Source organism: Silene latifolia, chromosome 2 (genome assembly GCF_048544455.1).
Source record: "Silene latifolia isolate original U9 population chromosome 2, ASM4854445v1, whole genome shotgun sequence".
In the NCBI taxonomy this organism is placed as follows: Eukaryota; Viridiplantae; Streptophyta; class Magnoliopsida; order Caryophyllales; family Caryophyllaceae; genus Silene; species Silene latifolia.
Genome location: NC_133527.1, coordinates 193,262,174 through 193,278,811, shown reverse-complemented (window position 1 = coordinate 193,278,811; position 16,638 = coordinate 193,262,174). Strand labels below are relative to the sequence as shown.

The following is a 16,638-nucleotide window of genomic DNA, read 5'->3' as shown; positions in this document are numbered from 1 at the left end:
CTAAAATCTTAATCCGTCCCACTTTTAATTATATAATCGATCTCCATTAATTCTCTAAAAAAAATGTATTAGTATTTGACAGCACTCACATCAGCATTCACCACCCTTCCCTCCTTTCAACCTTGAAAAAGTTCACCTTTACGCGTCCCTTCCTTTCACCATATCCTTTCCCTTTCCCCCCATCACCTTTTTTATTATTTTTATTATTACCTCAATTCACTTACACAACCCTAATTCTCTCTCTTATTTCCTTCTTCTTATTATTAATATTCTCTCTCTGTATAAATCGATCAGAACTACGATTTGGTTTGATTTTACTCTGATGGAGTCCGGGGACTCTGGTTGGTCACTCCCAGACTCGGACTCAGACAACATGAGCTGGTCATACCAACATCACAGTATGCTCTCCGAGTTCCCATGGACGACGGCGATGACGACGACGTACGACTCGACCGAGTTGGCTCCTCCTGGACCCCACTTAGCTGACGTGGAAGATTATCAGCCTTCCGATGCTCCCACATCGTCATCGGCTATGGCTGCACCGACGATGTCTAATGCATCGTCGAGCTCATCCGAGGATAAATCCACCACTGATAAAGCCGCCGCCTCCACCACCACCGTCGCCGAAACTTCGTGAGTAGCAAACATCGTACATCATATGTTCTTTTATTATAAACCTGTTTGTGAATTGAGTTTTATTTATTTTTTTTGGGTATAAAGGGAATTTCAAGGGTGTTTTCATGCTGACGAGATTTGAACCTAGCTCATAACTTTTCTATTGTGATGGAGGGAGTATAATATAAGGGACAGGGTTCGAACCTGCGATCTAATATCCACTAATACTTTCGTCTAAACCACTAGACACATGTTTAGTTATGTTGAGAGACTATGATACAAGGGAATGGTTTCAAAATTGCAATCTATCGTTCAGAATATTTCCGTCTTAACCTGTATCTTTGATTGTTTTTTACTCCTATTACTAATTGTGCAGTTTAAATATTCTTTTTATTTTTATTAGTTCATTACTCATTTATTATTATCAATAAATAATTATTTTAAATGATCTTTGTTTAAAGAGGGTTAAAAGTACTTTTTTTACAGAATTAATGGGGTTTGTTAAAGTGAATACACGAAAATATATGGGTATATTTTTGGGGATCAGCGAAAATTGTGTTAATTATTATTTTTTTTTTACTTTTAAAATTTGGGGATTGATTTGAAAAGTACTTCGCCGCAATAGCAGCGGGAATGGCGTGAGTTGCGGGCTTGATTATTTTATTGTTTTGTAATTTTCGCATAAAAATTGAGTGGTACAATTTCACGTCAACGTGGAATATTGTTAATTTAGTTTTTGGATTGATTTTTTCAAACTTTTGTGTCTACCTTTTAAATTTCCCAAACTCTTCCATGTAATGTGAGAGTAACAAATGTTTGATCTAGAAAGCTTGACTTCTATCATGACAATTTTCTCAAAAACGAAATTTAATCTTGTATCAAATTTCCGTAGAAATTTTTTGTATTGAATTATCAAATTTAAGCTTAATCATAAATGCTCTATCAGCTATCTGGCAGAGCATTTCGAAATGAATTGGAGAGAGTATCTGATTGTAAGAAAAATGCTCTGCCAGTTAAGTTGCTTTTTTAAAACGAAAATCACCACAATTAATCGTTTGCTATGTCTGCTAAAAATTTCGATGATCAACTACAACACACTAAAAATGTCTTGAATTTATATAGAGAGGATATAGGATTATACTCCATACAAGTAATTTTAATTTAATTGAGTTGATGTTACGATAAGATTTATCTCTTAGCAGATTAACTGTTTGAAAATATCGATAAATTTAAAAATGTACAATTTTTATATCTTTGGTTAGCTCCGGAACAAATATTTGGGTTTTAGCTGTCATAATTTAGCATAAAGTGAATTATTACAGTATCTTAAAGACTTCTGCCTATAATGATTATAACGGGTGAAAATGTGAAATACACACAACCTTACTAATTTCCCAAAACCGGTTTCGGGGAATAAAAATGCAAGTGGTTTAGGAGGCCGTGGGAATGTAAAATGAGTGGTAGGGAAGTGAAAGCAAAGGGAAAAAAAATTGATTTCCAGAAGAAGAAACAAAAAGATGCATGCATGTAGCAAATAGTGTAATGTTGGGAAGGTAGGGAAGATATTATATATAGAGCACATGGAAAGAGTATCTAAATATAAGAATAATAATTTGAATGTTGTCTTTAAAATGGATGGGCTAAATTAGAGTAAGGTGTTGGATGAATATATACATAACATTATATCTTGCTTTAATCATACATTACTATTTGGTGGGTATCTCTTAATTAGTATAGCTGGTACGTGCGTGCTTTATTATTATTTTTATTTTTATTTATGTTAGGGTGGTCCATTAATTTTAAGCTAATAATGTTAGAATCTTCATTTGGTCTTATTATCACAAGTGGTTGTTCTCGGGTTAGACGGTTAATCTCCCTTAAAACGGATGTATCCATTTTAATATAAAAATAGGTCAGATATTATCCCATTTGAACATTTGAATTAAATATTTTGTTCTTTCACTCTCCATTCTACTTTTTGTGTTATTTATAATATTTTACTCGTTTTAAGAAACTCTTCTTAAATCTGAATTTGTCCATGTTTAAAACTTATTCTTTCATTTGATAAGTTTCAAGTTTACATTTGTAGGTGGTCTATAAGGCCCTGTTCTTTTAGACTTAATTTCACCTCTATTTAATTAGTTCAATTCAGTTCCACCTTCATCAACTCCAGTTTAGTTCAATTCAACTCGTCTCTTCGCAAATTAACTCTTATTTTAGTTCACTTCAGTGTCATTCAGTTCAATTCAGTTTAGTTCAACTCCATTAATTTCAATTTAGTTTAATTCAGCTCTTTTCAACCGAAAAAAATAAGGTCTAAGTTGTCTAAAAGTATGTAATTTTTCTTAAAGTGGTTAATAAATTAGATTACGTAAATTAAAAGAGTCCGATTTGATTCTACAATTCTACAATTTGCAATCTACGATAAATGTGCTTTATTTACCATAATTATTTGTCTTGTCGACATGATTCCCAAAGAGCTGGTACTCTTTGGGAATTATGTCGCTTAGGGAAACATGCTAGTTGGCTATAGCCAAATACATATACTTTTATTTTGCTCATTTTTGATGAAATGTGTTTTGTTTCTATATTTATATACATGATTTATATTTAATTAAAACACCCTTCATAAAATTTTAGAAAAAGTAAACAAATAACTGGGACGTAAAAATTTAAGCAAAAAGTAGCCATGGGGAAATGAATTATGCTTACGCCCACTTTTGGAATTTCATTGCTTGTACTCTATATATTACTCAAATCTTTATTTTACTTTTTTGAGAAAAATTACTGTTGCAAGGTACTACGTAAAATTTGTATTGAAGCAGTCCATAAGTAGTAAAATGTTAGTAGTAATTTTATTCCAAAGATAGTTTCCAAGTCTAGTCTTCTGTCCTCCATGCTGCATTACTCAAGATTACATCAAGTTAGTTGAATTTTTAATTCTGACATTTACAACGTTGTACAATTTTAATTAAATCAACCAGACATAATGTACAATTTTATTTATAATGTACAATTTTAATTAAATCAACCAGACTAGTGACTGAAAAACGTAGTAGTTAATATGGGTAGTACGTAGTTTACTGGCTTTTATTTAAATATTACTTCTTCCGTCCCGGTCATTTGTTTACCTATTCCATTTTGAGGTTGTTTCCGTCAATTGTTTACCTTTCTATTTTGGGAATGTCTTTGATAGATAATTTGATCCCTCACGCTCAATTTGATCTACTTATCATCCAATAATTAGCTCCCTCTACTTTTCTTGGTCGTTGTGCCTAAAGTGAAGGTAAACAAATAACGGGGACACATGGATTACTCCGTAAATTTAAAATAAATATAAATGGCCCCTCACTTTAATGCTTACTACTAGCACTAGAGTACTAGGACTCCGTAATCGATGTTATATTGTAAACTTGGAGGTGTAGAATGAATAATGAAGATGATCATGGATATTATCATGGCTGGTGGAGCTAGGAGGTTAGTAGGGTCTTTGATCCTGAATAATGAAAATTTCGAAGTTTTTAGTTAGAATTTTTGTAATTTTTTTGAGTTTTGCTTATATCATTACATATTCATCCTAGCTAAGTATTTATGTCCTGGTTACACCACTGTTATCATGATTATTATTTATCGATATTGAAATTTATGTGTTATTAACTCTGATTGTGGACATTATCCTAAACTACGTTGATATTTAATTTCACGAAAGAGGTAATTAAGCCCTTAGCTTTGTTTAATTGTGAAATTAGGCCCCATAAATTTCATTTGGAGCAATCAAGCCCCAACCCCATATTTAAAATTTTCACAAGAATTTTAATTAAAAACATTTTATATTAATATTAAATAATTTATTAAATACTAAAAATTACTAATTGCAACTTTACGAATTTCTACATAATTTATTAGTCATTGAAGAACACTTTTACATACATATTTAGTAAATTGTTTATAATTTATATAATATTCATGCATATATAATAAATTGTCTATATACTACAAATTTTTTTTTAAAAAAAAATCTCAATATTTAATATAAATATAATTTTTTGTAAATTTAAAAAAAATATATATTTGATAAATTGTATTAAAAGTGATTTTAATATAAGAATTTGGTGAAAATTAAGAAAATGGGTTGAATTTCACTTTTGGTGAAACTTAAGGGGTTTATTAATTGCTCCAAATGAAACTTATGGGGCCTAATTTCATAATTGAACAAAGTTAAGGGGCTTAATTACCACTTTCGCGAATTTAATTGAATTGTGCTTGTTTATATTCATATAAATACGATCAGATTGTCTTATTTAAGAACGACATATAGTTAAACAGCTCTGGATTATAAGCATTAAAATGATATAAGACGGTTGTATACTTTTATACTTGTATATGAGTAACAGTTTCATGTAAGTTTTTGTACGAATAATAGATGGATTTTCGCTCTATTGAATAATAATGTCTAAGTGAATAAGGGACTGCTCTTGACAGGACAAAGGTGAAGAAAAAGGCGCAAAAACGAGTAAGGCAACCGCGATTTGCGTTCATGACAAAGAGTGAAGTTGATCATCTTGAAGATGGTTATAGATGGCGCAAGTATGGACAGAAGGCTGTGAAAAACAGTCCCTTTCCAAGGTCTATTTTCTTACACTTTTTATCCAATTTCATTTCATTTCATGTCTTAATGGTTGGACGTCAATTACAATCTTTTATTTTATTTTGATTGATGTTCAACAAATAATTTAAGATAATCTTTTTAATTTGCATCTTGATTTTGTTCATCACAAACTACTTATCAATCTTAGATAGGTTTCCTACATAGCCAAATGATCATAGATTCATTGGCAAGGACAGTAGTGGGGCGAGGGGAGGACTAGCAGGGGCGCTTGCCCTCGCTAAAAATTGAAAACATCGATATTTAGTTAAAATTTTCAAAAAAAATTCTAGTCTACCTTATGCCGTTCCTTTTTCACCCCCACCCCTCAATTGTAAAACTTGACTCCGCCACTAATGCAAGAAATGATAATTTGTTAGGCATTTGACCATGCATCGATCTTAGAGGTTTTGTATTATGTACTCGGGAGCTAAAAGGGTAAATTTGATGCTGACGTGATTTGAACATAAGTTTTGAATATTAGTATATTACCTTTCATGACTTTACCAGCTAAGTTAGCTGACATCTGTATCATATGAGATTAATCAAGCATCGTTTTGATATAAAAGTACTCGGGAATGAGATAGGAGATGGATGTGAGACATCGCGATGGAGATGTGGAAATGGAGTAAAAGGGGAGGGAAAATGAAGTTTAGATTTACATCCAAATCATTTCTATTTTGGGAAATTGAATTGTGTTAGGAACTTGTATTTAAAGATAGTGGGTAAAAGAAGGCTAATTAGCATGCGCATAGGCTTTATCTTGTTAATTTATATAGGATTAGCTTTTTTAAGTGCATGCCTTAATAATATAGGTTAGTGCCAAGATTAAACTTTTAAATGAGACATTATTAGATTCTATGCTGGTATGATGCCTTAGCTTCCCTATACTAAGTAGTGGAGAAAAATTAAACTAACCCTATTTGTGTTTGGACATAAGGATTTAGAGGGAAAAAGAAAGAGAGGGAATTAATGCTTTTTTGTTATTAAGTTAATAAAATTGAGTTAGAAGGAAAAAGAAAGGGAGAGAATTAATTTTGTTTTTCTTCTAATAATGTACAAATTAATATTTTAAGGAAAATAACATTGCCATAGAGACGTGTATACAATTTTTTATTTTAATCAATTATTTACTTTTAGTTTTTTTAAGGAGGTTATAAATAAAGAACGGTGACCAAACTAGATGGAGCATATAGATATAATTAATGTGAAGTTATCCTGTTGGATTAGTGCCTTGAATTTGTTATTGGTTGTTAATCCGAACGATTAGGATGAGAGTTTGTATTGGTCTTAGAAAATATTATATAAACTCATTAAATTTCATTCTATCACTTATGCATATACCTCGTATAACATAACTATTCTAAATTTGAACTCTGAAGTATGTAGCTCCTCAATCAATAAAACTCTTCCCCTCCTACTTTTGGATGTAGCTAATAAATATATCGTAAGTGAATTACGTAAATATGCGTTTTGTTTTCTTTGCATTTCCGTTTATCTTTAATGATAAAACTTCTACATATTTTTACGCAAATGAAGTTGGATTAAACGGTTTCTATTACCTCCTTAATGATAAAACTTCTCAGTTTTTTAGTCAAACTTTTTTTTACCCTATGGTTGGAAACTGGAATCCTAGCTTTTTGAGTCAAGTATCGTTGAAGTATCATTATGCATGAGATCCCTAATATTATTGATTAAGGAAGCAAGATGGCCCTTAAAAAGACAGAAAAACGCATGGTTTTGTGGCACGTCAACTTCCTTCAACTGAAATAACGACCAAAATCAAGTCAGATTATAAATGATAGCTGAAATTCATGCACATACATTCATTTTTCTAAGACTCCATGTGCAATAACAAGGTAAAGAATACAAGTCAAATGTTTTTGATGTGATCTTATCTAAGGCCCCTTTCTCTTTTAGCTTACCCTAAGTCTTTTATAGGACACTTGTCAAATTATTAACATAATATATAAAAATTCAAAAAAGATAAAATTTATCACTTACTCGGAATATATAGGATTATTATTGCTAAAATGATTAATATCATTGTGTGGTATAAAATCATTTTAACACGAATAATATGTTAATTATCACTAACTTTAGCGTAGGTGTTGCATACTCCTATACAGGGTATTACTCATACGATACTACTCCCTCTATTTTTCTTTATATGACTTTCTCACATTTCGAGACACACACTTCTCTCTTCAATATCTCTCAAATTATATGCTTAAATATAGTGATATGTATACTCATATGAAAGAGTTTTTCATAAGTAATCTAATGGTATAATTTTTATAATTTTTTACCAAATATTTTGTTGTAAATATTAAAGTCAAAGGCTCGCCTCGAAAAAGCAAAACGTCATATATTAAAAAGTGGAGGGAGTAACTCTCATCACCTTTTTTTAGATGACGAGTGAAATTTACAGTCACAACATTTATTTCACATTGGGTAAAGTAATAGCCTGCAAACCATGTATATCACGTCAAACACTCTTCTTAATTTATTTAAAAACCTACATATATTATTTTCATTATAAATTTTTATGTGATTGTCACGGGTTCAAGTCTCAGTACTCTATAATATGGGCTTTGTAAATGTAAGGCCTAATACGGCCTAATATACTTGCATCATCTTCTTTATGCAATTTTATGATTTTACAGGAGTTATTACCGGTGCACAAACAGCAAATGCACGGTCAAAAAAAGGGTAGAACGGTCATTTGAAGACCCTAGCATAGTTATCACAACATATGAAGGGCAACATTGTCATCACACAATTGGTTTTCCAAGAAATAGTGGATTTATAGGGCATGAAAGCTCCTCCTTCCTTGGTCAGTTTTCGACTCCATTGTCTTCGTCACACCGGCTTTTATACCATGGAATGCCCTTTTCACAAGAGAACAATAATGCAGCTAATAATATTATTACACAAGGGTCTTTTAGTAATTTACAAGGCTCTTCTGTCAGTAGTATACAAAGTCCTGAAAGGAAAGAATCACCTTTAGTTGCTCATGAACCAGAAACTCATAGTAGTGGGGAAGGATTGCTTGGAGATATTGTGCGTCCCGGAATGCGAAATCCTTAGACGATCGTGACAAAATGCGGGATTCTCTGTCCTATTTTCGTGTTTCTGATATGATGTCTATCCACTTCTTCTTCATTTGACACGTAAGCATTAACGATTAAAAAAAATGTGTACTCATATATAAGAAGATGATAATATGTGTCGGAATATAAAGGCAGTGGGCATATGATGAAACACGAAGATGCATGAGAATATGAGATAGAGAATCCGCTCTTGTATGGACACACACTTGTATGTAATTTAATTACCTCATTATTTGTTTATTAACTCGGATTAATTAATCATCTACTACTAGTACTTCTCATATCTTTCTCCCTTCATTTGTTCGATTGTAATCTTAATTATAATTATGAAATCAAACTTGAATTGGCAGAAATATATACTTAGTGATGTTTAGGTTCTAACTTGTGATATCCTCATATTTGATTTTTTTTGAAGTATTAAGATTTTTACGGTAGACTCGGAATATAAGGTCATTGTACATCATAATTAATGAAAATGCATCTTTTTTTTCCTTTTTTTTTTTATAAAAAAAAGGTGTTGCAAGTTGCAACAATGACATGCAATATACTCTTTTCATTTCATTATTATCTTTTAGTTTGACTTTTGAGATCAAAATTAAATAACTTTGACCATTCTAATAGTTATTGGATCTCTCTTACTAAAAAATGGTTAAAATACGTATAGTTTTCTGAAATCTGAAATATGTATAAACCATAATCATATCTTGTCGATGATATGGCGCCTAGATTGTTAGTTTATACGGAGTATATTTAATTGATAGAGAAAACATCTATGGATATAACGGATGTTGAAATAATAAATATTAGAAGGGTTAAGACTTAAACACCTAATTTTGCAGGGGAATAATACTTGTACCGAATTGAATCAAGGAGGGGCTGAATGATAATTTATCCATTAAAAACGTACATAACTTTTAATTATCAAGAGGACCAAGCTTCCTCCCGATATAACTAAGATCGTCCTGTTGACCAATCAAAAAATTGATTGACATGATGAGAAGATACTATTAAAAATAGTGGGATGACTATTGGGTGATTGGGTCTAGGATGAGGATAGACTAATGATGAGATATGGTAGGCCAAACTTGGTTGTTGTTTGGTGATTTGAACTACTTAGTTTGTTTCCTCATAGAGAAGCATCATTAGATGCCATTTTATAATCTAATCATAACATTTTATTAGTTCAAACTTCAAAAATATGAAGAATTCCTCCTTATTTTTAGGTGCTTCATGCTTGTATGATTGTTTCCCACTTTCTTCCTTTAATTTGATTGTGTTATTAATTGTTGGGATAAAGTCCATATTGACCGTACAAAATTTTCTTTAACAATGCCGACATAGTTGTATACAATTGGTACAAGTCAACTAGATTTGAAAAGTTTGATTGGAATTGAAATGAAGCTCAAAAACATTTTTAGTGTTATACTAAATACTTTATACTAGTGTATATCTTATCTTATATATATATAAAACTGGGTTGAAACATTGTGGATCCGCCACGTGTCCCAGACAGCCTTAATGACAAGCATTAATTACAGTTAATCATTTAATATAAACATAATAAATGCAGCATAAATCTCAGTAAATATTAGTTATAATTTATAAATTTTATTATAAAATTACATTAAATAATTACGTTGATTTGATTCTAAATTATTAAAAAAATATTTTGATAAAAATTCTAAATTGTAAATAAAAACGTTCATTGCGAAAAATACTTTCAATCGAGTATAATTTTCATTATATTTATTAACATATTTTGATATGTAGAGATGGTTAAAACTTAGACCATTAAATGTATTAAGAAAAATATATTTTAAAGAGTTATTGTATTTATTAAAAACAAGACTTAAAAAAAGCTACTAAAATATAAGTTTTTATAGTGTGGGAACGAAAAAATTATATTGCGACAAATTAAATATATATGAGATTTTGAGAGGTTTAAATACTATGATAATGAGTGAGTTTACGTGGTATCCCGTGTTCTTCGCATTCTACATGGTACCCCTATATTTTTGAAAATATAAGTGGTATCCCTAAATTTAGTAAAATGTTCTAAAAATACCCAAACTACTAAAAATCATGTTTTTAATATGTTAAATTTTGTAAAGAAAATATGTTTACAATTGAGTAAACGATATTTATGTTAATGACATGACAAATTATTGCCAAAAAAATCAATAAAAAATGTATAAATTAAATATTTTAAGAGGTGGATTAGAGCATTTTGGGTATTTTAAGATATTTTAATTATGTTTAGGGATACCACTGTTATTTTTGAAAAGCGAGGGGTATCAAATAGAATTCGAATAAATACAAGGGTGTCATGTAGAAAAACCATATTATATAAACAACATGAAAAAGTAGAAAACACATTACATTTTCCTTTAATATCTTCAGTTAAATATTTATACATCAAAAATAAAACATTGATTATGACTAACTAGATATTACTTTTAGTTAAATATTTTATATGTTATCTTATAAAAATGACATTTGAGAAAGTTCAACTTATTTTATTTACGGGTAAACTCTTAAACATCATTATATATAGTTGTTAAAAAAAAAGGTGCAAATTTCTTATATAAATATTTGACACAACACATGTAAGACACAACCAAAACATTTGATTAAGTTTAATTTGGACCTTATATTATATGTTTGATAAATAAATATCAAACACATACAAACTTAAAAATTGCATAAAGTTATATTCACATCATTTTGAACAAATATTTTAATTGATTTGGAACATAACGTATCGTGAAATGATATAATTTGATAACTTAATGTTGTTGTTGCATTATTCGAATAAATTTTATTTAATTAATATGATATTTGATCAGTTACCATTTTTTTTGTAAAACGTTGATCATGCGTAATTAACTACTCCCTCCTATTCATTCATTTTGTCCCTCTTTCCTTATCGAAGCTAGTCGGATTTTTGTCCCTCTTTCCTTTTTTGGTAACTTTTGCGTGGTCCAAATTTAATTACATGTGGGGTAGAGTGGAATAGAGTGTTTTGTGTGGTCCAAAATCATTTTCTTAATTCTTGTGCAAAATAGAAGGGGAACAAAATGAATGAATAGGAGGGAGTATTTCAGTAAGAATGACGAATACGCCATTTTGATCTTGGTATTAAATTTCAGGAAAATCAATGATTCTCTTCTTTTTTCTGGATTAAATTAAAGAAAAAATTATACTTCATAATTGAAAGCTCTCTTCAACAAAACAATTTAGTCAAATAGATGAAGAGCTGCAAACTGGGTCTAAGCCTGTTTACTTTTAAGAATGAAGACAATTATATGTATTTTATTTTAAAACACTGAATCTAAACCTAAAAAAATAAAATTTGAGGAAAAAAATTAATTTTATTTACAAGTAAAAATATTAAAGGTTATATATGAATTATATTATTTTTCTTCAATTATAATAATAAAATTTTAAAATAGACCGCGCGAAGCGCGGGATATTACCTAGTGAGGTATTATTCTTCTAGAATATTTTGCTTAAGTAGGGTTAAAATCCAAACTATTTAACAAAATGTGGCGTATTTCAAATTATTTAGCAAAAATGGGTTCACTTCATCGATTTGTGTTTTTATTTTATTTTATTTTGTTCAAATTTGGAACCAGCCTCTGTCTGGGACAACGACTTGACTTGTAATCAGGCAGAAATGCATAACGGTGTTATTATGAGTGTGCATCAAGATACAACTTCTGCCATTTAAAGCACCGTCAACATTTCCAAACCAAGAAAGTGAAATTGTGAATATCTTTAAAGCCGCGCACAACTAGTCGTTGGTATTTGGTATGTTAATACCAAATAAATACAATTACAAATTCAAGTGACACGTCACACAAGATTAAGATCTAAAAATAAAGACTATTGTCATATCATATGCAAATAATACTATGATTGATCTAAAATCTAAAAAAGAATAGGCCGGTTTTAAACCCAAAATGTGAATGTTTATGGACTAGTTTCAATGTAACGATCACTATCAAGAAGTTGGCTCTTCATAGTGGTGAGAACGCAGAATGTTGGTACCAAAAAGGAGTTTAAAAAAAAGGACTACTTTGGATATTGCTTCAAGATTTAGTTCCAAGATTTATTGCATAAAAGCTTCATTGACTAGTCACCTTTCATTAGATTTTTAATTTGCCTTTTTCCACCACATTTTTTCACTTGCTCTTTACTTCAAACGGGTCATTTTGATTTGAAATAACAAGATGAAATTTTATAAACATTTTTTAGTCAAATGGAACACGATTGAAAAGCAAGTTAACATATGTTGTAACACTGGCAGTTTCATTGTGGGTACATTTAACCATATAATGATCACATATCCCCGTCTAAAATTTCAGACGAAAAGTGATCATCTGAAATAAGAATTTGCGCTTTTTTTTTTGTCACTCCAGCATCTAAATGTTTTGCACCTAACTTTAGTATTGGTTTGCTTGTGTAGGTTGAGTACTTAATTAGGTATTATCATAATCAGTGACGGAGCGAGAATAGGAGAGTGTTAAAAAGGGTCGTGTACTTGTATTGCACTCTAAGAAACTTTTAATTAAATTCTTTGATATTTTAAGCTGCATTTTCATGTTATTAATTCGCTCATTTAAGTTTTCAACCATTTAACTAGAATTCAGAATTGACCATATATAAATACAATTTTGAAATTTGGGGTATCACTTTACCAACCTGCTAAGATAGAGAATTACTAGAGTCTCAGATAATAATATATACATGCCTCATTAGTAGACTAAACGTTTTATTTTATTTGGTGTTAAAATGAAGCCATAAGTACATAAGGGCGAATATGACGCTGGCGGGATTTGAACTCAGATCATAAATGTTACTCCTTATGACTTTACTAGATAAGATGGTTCGCATCTATAGGCCAGACGTTTTGTGAGTTATAATTTGTAATCTTTATTATGGCAATGGTGAATTGGTGATGAATCACATATATACTTAACTTGATTGCCCACATAACATTAACATTGATTGAGCATGTTAACATAAGAATAACATATCAACAAGGGTGGGTCACTTGGTCCCAAGTCTTCAATGGCAGGGGCGAAGCCAGGATTTAATGTATGGGGTAGAAAAAAAAATAGTCTATATATGCATGTAAAGTGATTCTTTTCATCTTCCCTTTTTTATTTGCATTTTGAGGCGTGCGTTCACCCATGGACGATTCGAAAGGATGATTCATGTCAGCCGACCCCAAATCATTTTGGGATTAAGGCTCTGATGATGTTGTTGTTGTTTTATGCATGTAAAGGGATTCGAACCTGGGGCAATTAGCGAAAACCAAAACCTTTACAATTAAACCACACACTATTTATTGTATATTTAACGGAATAATATGTACTTATCTTCTATTCAGCAATAATTGGGGTAGCACAAATCCGTCTTCTAAACTATTTTTTTTTTTTTATGTTTGGGGTAGCGGCCGCCACCCCTTTCTACTAGGTGGGTCTGCCCCTGTTCAATGGTAAAGAATTTATATTCTGATCTTAAAGTTAAGGTTCAATTCTCGTTGAGTTAAAATATAACTTTGTTGACGGGTGATCTGTAAATACTCTTTAAAGAGGCCGGTGATCTTCCTTCGCCTTAAACTGAATAAGGCCTACCCGTGACTCCGTGAGGTTTAGAAATTGTTTGCCTGGGGATGGTTTAGAAAGGTGGCTGCTTTTAAAGGCCAGCCCAAATAGTATTACTCCGTTTTATTGCAATGGCCCAATAATAAAAGGGCTCAACATTATTATTATTATTATTATTATTATTATTATTATTATTATTATTATTATTTTATTTTTTTAATTATTATTATTATTATTATTATTATTATTATTATTATTATTATTATTTTTTAATAATTATCCAGCTTTCATTAAAATAAAAATAAAAGTTTACATGAAATTGGTGGGGAGCCGAGAGACAATCTGGGCTCCCACACCCTTAGCAATAGCAAAGCTAAGTCTAGTAAAAATGTAAGCGGCCACCCGAGCCCCCGCATCTTGAGATACCGAGAATTTCTGGATTCGCTTGAGCAAGGCAACAACATCCGAACTCAGCTCCCCAAGTGAAGAGAAAGAGAAATGAAGGAAACCATAACCCGCTACCGCGCACAAATCCCCATACATAGTACACTTTCGCTGAGCAGCATCGGCGACAACCCGGCCAGGCACAAAATCCGCCATCCCAGTCTGAGTCAAAGGAGAAGAACCTGTCAAGTCAACGCACACATCACGTCCCCTGTCCCAAGAATAAAGCAACAATATTATGGGAAATTATTATTATTATTTTTTGGTGTGAAGGGCTCAACAATATTATGGGACAACTTTGTTGTACTCCATATGGACCGTTTCTAGCTTATTTTATGGGCCCTCACTTAGATCGGCCCACTAACATGTAAAACTCATACATCTTCCTCTTTGCGGTTGACCCGTAGCCGATAGCTAATTCCTCGGTCCCAGACCTCAGTCAAGTCTTTTACGTATTTCATTTAAGCGTGTCTTAGTGAAGATTTTATGCTTTGATAAGTTGCCGGACTTGCCTGATTGCCCCTTCTTCGACTTTTTAGCCTTTGTGACGATATGTTTTCGAGTAAGTTAATTTATTTTTTTGGTGATTTTGTTCGAAGGGTCACTAAGGTTCTATTTTGTTATGTACGGAAATTATTTGTCTATTCAATTTTCCGCATTAGCTAAAATAAGTCGATGACATGGTAAACCTATGGTACATTATTTTTCCGAACATATCTCCATTCTAAATCCAACTTTGTATTGTTTCCTTGATGGTAATTGATACATTACAAATTTACAATACAAGATCAACACCAAACACATTCAGGTCAATTGAAATGCAACATGACACAGAGCCCCTCTTACTTGTAGCGGTCACAAGCTTGTGACCTCTCACAATCTTCTCCCACTTGCCCTTTCACTTGCCCCTCCTACTTGCTCCTTTATCTCATATCACAACCGTCACAAATGAAAATTTGTGTAATATTGTCAATTTTTTCAAAATGTTTGATTAACCTTAATTTACTAATAATTTCTACACACTCATTCCTAATCATTCTTCAAATGAGGAAAGTTTAGCCCACAAATTGACAACAGATCAAATAGATGGATGGGACACAAATCATAATGCCTAGAAAATGACAAGCTCTTATCTCATGCCCCTATATGGTTAGTATTTGACCCGTTTCACACTTAAGACAGATATGATCGTCGTAATGGAGGCCAACAGAACTATTAGTATTCACAGATTCTTATTTAAGACAAACATAGTCATCTTAAACAATAAAACTGGTCAAATAGATAGATGAGACAAAATGTCTTTTTTCCCATCTACCTATATAGGTGTTATTTAAACCGTGTTACACTTAAGACGGATATAATTTTCTTAAGGAAGACGAACTGGTATTATGGAATCTTACTCTACCCTCCTTCATTGTGGCCCCTCTTACTCAAATAGGAATCACTTCTTCATAATGCAGTTCCCTAAATTAACTAAAATTGTACTGCTTCCTACTCCTCTTAACAAGCCTTCTTCAATCAGATGTCAGTACTCACAGAATGCCAATTACATGAATATATTCTTTCTTGGTATTTAACTCAATAATACAACAGCAGCAGCATGTTCTATACTGATAAGAAAAAGAAGTAAAGAAAAAGTGGCAACATTAGGTGAGGCAGACTGTCTAATTGTATCAACTACCTAAAATCGGTTTTTTGGAAACACGATCAACCATTCGAGCTTGCTACTGCCTCCGATTCTTTGGAATTGTCCCATTTATTAAGATCTGTGAGAATTATTTTAATCAAATGGGCAATTCCTAAGAATTAACGGGAGAACTATGTTACTCTGACTCGACTGCAAGTGTCTGACACGATACTGTAGTAAAATTGTAAACTAGATCCAAATTAAGTCATTCATGACAGTACAAGGAACTAGTAAACTACAGAGATGTATAATTATATGAATTCAGTTACCAAATCAATGATTAAGAGCATTAGTTTAATGAGAATAATAAAAGAATAACAGAGAATGTCATAATCATAAAATAAATTAAATTTGAAGTAGGAATACCATGCTACCAGTGTACTAATGCAGCCTATGGAACAGTTGCCCCCTAAACACAAAGAAACAAAAAAAAAAAAAAAAAAAAAATTCACCCTTAGGCGTCAACAAAGACCGACTTATTCTAATCTCGAGCACCCGTGTCCAAACTTCATGCTTGCTAAG

General features: G+C 31.5%; 1 protein-coding gene across 1 annotated transcript; it reads left to right on the top strand.

The window, feature by feature from the left end:
* The first annotated feature begins 100 nt into the window (after positions 1-100).
* On the top strand, positions 101-8,665 carry LOC141644108 (putative WRKY transcription factor 57). Its single transcript, XM_074453555.1, has 3 exons — positions 101-633; positions 5,098-5,241; positions 7,927-8,665. The coding sequence occupies exons 1-3, from the start codon at positions 323-325 to the stop codon at positions 8,348-8,350; spliced, it is 879 nt and encodes a 292-aa protein (XP_074309656.1). The 5' UTR covers positions 101-322; the 3' UTR covers positions 8,351-8,665.
* The last annotated feature ends 7,973 nt before the right edge of the window (positions 8,666-16,638 follow it).